At 47.3% G+C, this 8357-nt stretch overlaps 1 protein-coding gene across 1 annotated transcript; it reads right to left on the minus strand.

The window, feature by feature from the left end:
• Nucleotides 1-47: 47 nt before the first annotated feature.
• UCN3 (urocortin 3) lies at nt 48-8242 on the minus strand. The gene is made up of 2 exons (XM_011974932.1): nt 8021-8242; nt 48-539 (listed from the first exon to the last, which is right to left on the minus strand). Exon 2 carries the CDS (start codon nt 531-533, stop codon nt 48-50), a length of 486 nt encoding a protein of 161 aa, XP_011830322.1. The 5' UTR covers nt 534-539; nt 8021-8242.
• Nucleotides 8243-8357: the final 115 nt, after the last annotated feature.

Raw genomic sequence — 8357 nt, forward strand, 5'->3', positions numbered from 1 at the left:
CCTCGCCCTCTGTCCTGGAGGGCTGCTCTCCCGTCCGGTCTCTGCCTCTACTTCTTCCTCCCAATCTGCGCCATCAGATGGGCGTTGGCGGCCGCCTGGGCGCGCAGGTTCTTGGCCTTGGCGATGTTGAAGAGCAGGTTCATGATGTTGGTGGGGACGTCGAGGGACAGGGTGAACTTGGTGCGCTGGGGACTCTTGGCTGTGTCCTGGCGTGGCTTTCCCCTGGGCTGTGCTTGGGACACGTATTTGTACCGGGTGCCTCCAGCTCCACCCCTGGCCCCAGAGACGGGGAAAGTCCTTTTCTCTTTGCCCTCGTCCTTCTCTCCCGAGGAGGCGTCTCCGCCGCGCGGGTGGTGGAAGCTCCTCTTGCTCAGCAGGGACGTATCCTCCCCCTGGCCCTTCTCAGCCTCAGACAGGGCGGCGTTGAGGCAGCTGAAGATGGGCTTGGCTTTGTAGAACTTGTGCAGGAGGCCTGTCCTGGGGCCCCCCAGGAGCAGCAGCAGGAGCAGCAGGAAGTGGACCGGCCTCGGCATCTCTCCCTGCCGCAGAAAACAGGGATGTGGGCAGAGGCATGGGAGGGGCTTGGCGCCCTGGAGGACCTGGATGAAAGTCTACTAGGGTGTTGTTAATATTCCACTGCAAGGGTTCTCCAAGCATGACCCCCAGACCAGCAGCACCAGCCCCGCCCGGGACTTTGTTAGAAATGCAAGTAATTCTCAGGTCTTTTTCCAGAACGAGTAAATCAAAAGCTCTGGGGCCCAGCCGCCTGTGCTGTAACAAACCCTGCAGATGATCCCAGTGATCACTAAAGTGTGAGAACCATGACCTCATTAGTATTTATGGGTTTTATTTAATTCAGATTTGCAGGCAGCCTCTGCCCCTGTAAAGCAAATAACTAATAACCTACCGTGGTTGATTTTAACGGTGAGTGAATTTTTTGTTCCTTCATCATTGTCAAGGCTGACTGAGTATATCCCTGTTGCTTAAAGACCATGGCTGGGCATCTAGTCAGTGTTTCCAAGGCAGATCTTTAAGGCTGGTTTCTCGCTAGGCTATCCTAGTTTCTTGAGAACAATCAGATTTGTTATTAATAACTAGGTTGGTTCTACTGTAGACTTTATGAATTTATGAAGTCAAATTATGGTTTTACTGTAGACTTTATGAATTTATACTTGGTCTTTTTGTCAGACCAAGTATCATCCAGGGAGCACCAACGTCCTCCAACCACAGGACTTCAATGCCAACACTATCTGTGGTCTCTAAGACGTGTGGGATCGTGGTTATCAGTCAGACAGAGTCAGGGTGATTGTCCAGGGCAAGAAAAGAGACACTGAGAACTCTGAAAGGATCCTAGTCTATAGGGACCAGTTGAATCCATTCTCTTATTTAAAAAAAGAAAAATAAAAACTGGCCAGGCACAGTGGCTCACACCTGTAATCCTAGCACTGTGGGAGGCCGAGGTGGGAGGATTGTTTGAACCCAGGAGTTCAAGAGCAGCCTGGGCAACATAGTAAGACCTTATCTTTACAAAAAAAAAAAAAAATTAGGTGGGCGTGGTGGTGTGCACCGGTGTTCCCAGGTACTCAGGAGGCTGAGGCAGGAGGAGGCTGAGGCAGGAGCATCACTTGAGCTCCAGAGGTCGAGGCTACAGTGAGCTGTGATTGTGCCACTGCCTCCATCCTGGACAACGGAGCAAAACCCAGTCTCAAAAAAAGGAAAGAAAAAAAAACCACTAAGCGTTAGCGTATAGAATGTTGTGGCAATAAAAACATCCAACTCGATGACCCTCATGTTACTTGGACTGTTCAGGCTTTAAGCATCATATGCACTTGCTGGTTCACCGATGAACAGTGTTAAACAAGACATTGAGCTACCATCCCCATCAGGGGAGAAGGGCTTGTGCTGAGCCACCGCCACCCTCCCTCTGGGGCTCCTTCACAGTAGCAGCATGCAGCTGTGCCAGAGGCTGTCAGAGTTCAGGTTGCCCATGGCCACTGTTCCTTAGGATATTGTGAAGCGGGCAGAGTTGACTTCCTGTGCCCTGAGATCAAACCCACTCTGCAGCCAGTCCTTCTTGCCTGGTCTGCGGGCACACATTCTCTCCAGCCCTGCAATAAGGATATCACGTTTATTTATTCATTGTTGTCCTTCATCCTGCACGAGGACGAAACGGTGAGGTGCATATGTCAGGAGTTTTGTCTCAACTCCTTCTAGAGAGAGCACGGCTGCCGTCTGCGGGCCCCCGCTCACACCCCGACATGCCTGTTCTCTCATTACGGTGTGAGGATGAACCATCCCCTGGGCTCTCCTGTGAGACACAAGCAGTGAAAGGCTCTGCTGTTCACCTTTGGGGGCTTTACCTGAACTTGAAGGTCACTTTATTACCAAAGACAAACTCTGCTTTCACAAAAGCAAGCAAGAAACATGTGGTTCACTATCAACGTGGGAGAATTCTTTTCTTGTGTTAGTTTTTTAAAAATAAATAAGAACAATTGGGTAAGTAAATCACCCGGCGATTCACCTGGGCCTTCAGCAGCGTGAGGCTGGCATTGGGTCATTTTGTTCTTTGCAGTGACAGTGCAGAGCAGGGCCAGGCAGGGCTGGCAATCGGGGCTCAAGCTCCAGCCTCTGCTCTGCAGTTCTTCGTCAGTGTGGCCTTGACGAGGCCGTTTCCCACACGTGAGTGCAGTGGACCCAACCCAAGCCCATCCAGATAGCCTTAGGCTGTGAGGGATGGACAGAACCAGCGCTGACCCTTAAAAAAGGGAGCCTGGGTCTCTTTCTAAAGGAGGATCCTGTAAATCCCTGCTGCTTCACTTACCCTGGAAACAGACACACACACATGACACATAGGAACATAGAAATGCACACATACATACGCACATACTCATAAACATGTACACATATACACATACATATGCACCCAAATACAGATACACACATATATACATGCACACATGTGCACACACATACACACCTCACATGTACATACATACCCATATAGACATATGGACACACATATATACATGCACATACATGCACACACGCACCTCACACGTACATACTATACACACATACATATAGACACATGCATATTTACATATGCACACACATGTACACACATGCACACCTCACATGCATGTACATACACATACATATGCATATATGCATGCACACCTATGCACACACACACACATACCTCACATGTACATGCATACACACAAGCACACATGTGCACACACCTCACATGTACATACATACACATACATATAGATACATGCACACACATATACGTGCACACATATGCTCACATATACATACCTCACATGTACACACACACACACACCCCTTACACACATACACATGCACACACATGCACACACATATACACACATGGATAAATATTTACCCGGCACATTTCCTGTCAAAGCCTGTTGCTTCCCTTGGCTCTCCACATTGCAGCTGTTGCCTTTCTTTCCTTTAATCTTTTTTCTAAGAAATCGGGTTTTGTTTTGTTTGTTCAATTTATTTTGCATTACAAAAATTTGGAGCTTATTTTATGCAATAATATTTTTCATAATTTATGAAAAAACACATGATCCTTGCTTTAAATGGTCCAAACCTATGAACTGCCAGATCTGGGCATATTGCCTGGCGCAGCGAGAGCAACACAGGCTTTGCAGTTAGACAGACACAGTCTCGAATCCCTTCTTCATTCTTACTTGCCTGAGGGCTTGGGCCGATAACCTCTGTGAATTTCAGTTTCCTTCTCTGATAAATGGGATGGCAATAACCACCTCCTAAAGGTTAAGTGAAGGATTAGATGAGAAACGTCAATGTGTGTGTGAAAGCTCCTGGTCTAAGCAGGTGCTTAATCAAGGCTGATCCACACCTGAATAATCTCCATGTCTTCTCAGGAGAAGATCTGGTCTGCACACAACCTTTTCAGAAATGCATTTTACACACACAGATGTGCATACACAGTACACATATGTACAGAGAGGCCAGGAAATCTGAGCAAGGATTTGATCCTGCAGACCAATGTCCTTTTTGTATTGTGTCTCTGGCTTGTAGCTTTTGGCTCCATGCTACCCTCTCCACCCTGACCCATACAGGCTCCTTTTGCCCTTAGTCTAAGTAAGTGGTTCTCAACTTTCAGGTGCTTTGGACTCATGTGAAGGAGCAGTTCAAACACAGCCTGTGGGGCCCGTCCCAAGAGTTTCTGAGCCACTAGGTCTGGGATGCTCCTGAGAACATGCATTTCTAGCACAGTCCCATATGGTGCTGATGCTGAGGTCTGAGGACCACGCTCTGAGAACCTCTGCTCTGCATGCTCCAACCCGACTCTGGACTCCTTAGAACTGTACACTGGAGTTCCAGGGGTGCACTAACCATCCCTGTGGAAAACGGGCTTTTCTTTCCTTAAATATTGCATTCAATAACCAGACTTTCAGTTTTCTCATTTATAGAGGACCTAATGAGTTGTTTTTCATAAATAGAGTATGAAGCGTGGTTTTAGCTGCCTTGCACCTTGAAGGCATCTTAAAGCTTGGAAATTATTTCGAATGGCTTGCTAACCCTGAAAGGGTTTAAAAAACCAGAAACCAATTTGGAAAGGGTTAATACTGGTGGGGAAGTGGTAGAGAAACTTTGTCTCTCTGTCCCTTTGTTCCTTCATCCCTTCGTTTCTTTCACCACCAGACTCAGTCCTGTCCCTCCCACTCACTCGCTCGTGCCTAACCACCTAGGGCCTCAGTATTTTCCTCTGTGAGAGCAGGGGATTGAGTTCGAGAATCTTTGTTCTGATTTCTTTCTTTTTCTACTTCTGAAAGCCAGAGGTCCCTCTATGAAAAGCACTGGGAGAACGAAATGATTTCTTGATTTTCACCAAATGAAAGGTGCCTGGACTCTGGGTGGGTGTAAGCTAAAATAGAGGGTGCTGACCAGGCCCGGTTTCTCACACCTGTAATCCCAGCACTTTGGGAGGCTGAGGCAGGTGGATCACCTGAGGTCAGGAGTTTGAGAGCAGCCTGGCCAATATAGTGAAACTATGTTTCTACTAAAAATACAAAAATTAGCCAGGCATGGTGGCACACACCTGTAATCCCAGGTACCCACAAGGCTGAGGCAGGAGAATTGCTTGAACCTGGGAGGTGGAGGTTGCAGTGAGCCAAGATCATGCCACTGCACTCCAGCCTGGGTGACAAAGTGAGACTCTGTCTCAAAAAAAAAAAAAAAAAGGAGGGCATTGAGATGCGGCCCTGGAGCTACCCTCAGGCCTCCCCCTGTGGGTTCCACGTGGCTCTCTCCCCACTGCCCCACCACCGTATTTGTTTGTTTTACTTCCTCACTTGAACCCTGTACCCCAGCCCAGGGAACCCCTCCCTGCTCCTCTCTATTTCCTTCCCAGGGCAGCATTCTGCATTTACCCTCAAACATCTGGAACTTTGCACAATAATTGCAACTATTACTGAGAACTCAGAATACTTTCTGAGTCCAAGCCCATCTTGGGGCTCTGCCCACACAGGCTGGCCCTTTAGTGTAAATCAACACCTGAGTTTACCTGTCTATCCCCACCCCTTAAAGACACTTTGTGTGTTATATTTCTTTGGTATCTCCATTTCTGCTCAATATGCCAAGCCTTTCACTGTGCAGAGATATTCCCTCTGGGTCATTTGGCTCTCAGCAGAGTGACTCAGGATGCTTGGAAAAGCCTGACATGGCCAATAGTGCCTTATACTAAATCATATTCTCAATCAATATTTGTTGAATGAATTGAAATTCAGATTAGTATTCAGGCACTTAATTAAATCAATTTATTTTCCAAGGCAAAACAACCTCTTAAAATTCTTTCATGGATGTACATTCTCTCTGCAAATCATGTTGTTACATATCATAGAGGAAAAAATCTTTTATATGGCATACTTTTTTTTTGGTTATGAAATCATACATGTATACTTAGAGTCACTTGAAAGTTGAGGGCTTCTGAACATGAAACAGTTCGTGTCCAAGTAACTTTCTGCAGTTTTCCTGTGAAAAAGTTCAGGTTTTCCCTTGCAATGGGCTAACCAGCTGGATGTGCCGCCTGGAAGTGCTACCTGTCTTATCTCAGTTGCAAAACCAAGGCACTGGGGAGAGGAAGTGAGATCCCTTTTAACTCTACATTTACTTTTCTCCACATTTTTGGGGTCAATTTGTAAATATTGGGCCTGTGCCTTTTTAAAACATGCATTACCTTCTTATTTTTCAAATCCCAAGTCTACCATCAGAGAAGAATACTGTATTCACGGACAGGGTGCTGAAAGTGTGGAAAGATCTGTAAAAGTGTCAGGGAGCAAGTGTCCTGCGTGGCACTCTGTTCTCGGTGCATCTGAAGGTAGCAGACCTTCCTCTCTCTGCAAACCCTCAGCTCCAGCCTGAACAGGGTTGTGAAGGTATTGGAAGGTGTCCCCTCACCATCAGCAATGATGCAAAGTTACACAGCAAAGGAACCTTCCAGAACTGTGAATTGGACATGATAGGAATGCCTGGTGCTGAGCTTAATTCTAGACCATTTAAAATGTAAGGGTTCTTTGCAACCCTGGATATTTTCACCATCAAAGTGTGTGAGTGGCGGGGGGCTGGAAGGTAGATTCAGATTTCTTTCTGGGACTTTTCTTTTTAGGATCTGTTTAGATTTGTTTAGTGTTTATAGGATAAAAGAAAAGGAACTCTCCTCAAAGAAAAGACACTCTTTACTTCCCACATAAAGTCTAATTTTGCAAGTTTCTCCTTTTACATTCCTTGGACTCTTCTGCCATACCCTTGGTGAAACAATATGAAAATTTAAGATTTCTCTGCAGCCTGCCACAAAAATAACTGAGCACTATCTAGTTATTAATACATTTGAGGGGCAAAGCTCTATACCTGTATTTTTCTCTGGGTGCCTGAAACTCAACCATTTCTTTGGGCTGTGGTGACAGTAGCACTTATCTAGCGTGCTGTAAAGAGACACAGTTACTTCTGGGAGCTGTGGCAGAGGCAAGCACTGAAACATGAGGGAGCTGGGTCAGTCCCCAATTCCCAGCACCTCGTAGGGAGAGGACAGGGCATGAAGCAGCAAAGGCAGGAGGCAAACAGCACTGATCACACAGCTCTGCCAAGTGCAGAGCTATTCCTGTGGGCTCCGTTTGTCTGCAAACATTGATAAGAAGTTAAACTAAAACTAGACCATTTAAAACATTTAAAAAATCTTACATTTGTTATTTTTTGGTAGGTGGCTATGCTTGGGAAGGAAATTGCAAACAGGATTTTTCTTTCAGGAAACGTGAACATCAAACATCCATCTCCCCTTCACAGGTAGCAGTTAGCCATTGTAGATATCTGCACACACCCCCACAATGTGCCTAGTGTGGCAAAGGACTCTGGGCTTTGATGGCCGAGGACCTGGCTGGGAAAACTCCCTCACCTCTGACTTTTATTGGGTGAATCACTTAACCTGTGTTTCGCTTGCTGCATCCTAGGAAGCAGACATTACCTGCTTCTCAGGTGTGCCCGAGAGTGACGGGAGATGGCACAGGCGAAGGTCTCTGGTACAGGTAAACAGTAAGTGCAGGTGTCCTCGCTGCTCTGCAGGTGCTGTAGAGTCATGTCCTGTGGCTCCCATTTGCCCTGGCATCCCTACCCCATCCCCAGTTTGTAAACTGTCTCCAAGGACTGACCTTCCCGTGCACAACTGAACTCTGTTCAGAGAAAATAGATTGTGTGAACACGTTCTGCCTCTGATCTCACACTTTTGGAAAGCAGGTCTTTCTATACCAACATGGGAATGTGACTGTGCCTCCCTGAGAAACTTCCCCTGGTCCCTTTGGGGCTGATTTCTGCTGATTGAGTGGGGGGCGTTCAGCATCGCTCCCTTGGGCTTCCACCCAGGGGCGCTAGCAGCTCTCATCTCTCGCACCTGTCCAGTGCACGGCACCTCCTGCTTAATTTAGGGCAGATCCATTTACCCTTCATAAGTCAGTCCCGACCACAAGCTTACCTGAGAGTGGACTTCCCTCCGCAGCGAAACGCTCAGAGAGGCCGGCGCAGCTTCAGGGCCAGGAGGACGGCCCCTTGTACATCCCCCTGAACTTCTGGCTGCTCCGGGGTCTCGGCTCCTGCTTCTCCGGTATTGCTCCTAAGTGGGCTGTGATATTCCCTCTCTATGGAAACGGTCCCCTCCCCTGTGTGTATATAAAAGTGACAGATCACAGGGTGGATCGTAATTCCAGACGTGGTGTCTACGCTGGGATGAGATTTCATTTAAAATACAACCAGAACCAGCCGTCCACGTCATGCAGATGACAGGTGCTCCAACCTCGACCCCTCCCACCTCT

The sequence above is a fragment of the Mandrillus leucophaeus genome, unplaced genomic scaffold, assembly GCF_000951045.1.
Source record: "Mandrillus leucophaeus isolate KB7577 unplaced genomic scaffold, Mleu.le_1.0 Scaffold15, whole genome shotgun sequence".
Lineage (NCBI taxonomy): Eukaryota > Metazoa > Chordata > Mammalia > Primates > Cercopithecidae > Mandrillus > Mandrillus leucophaeus.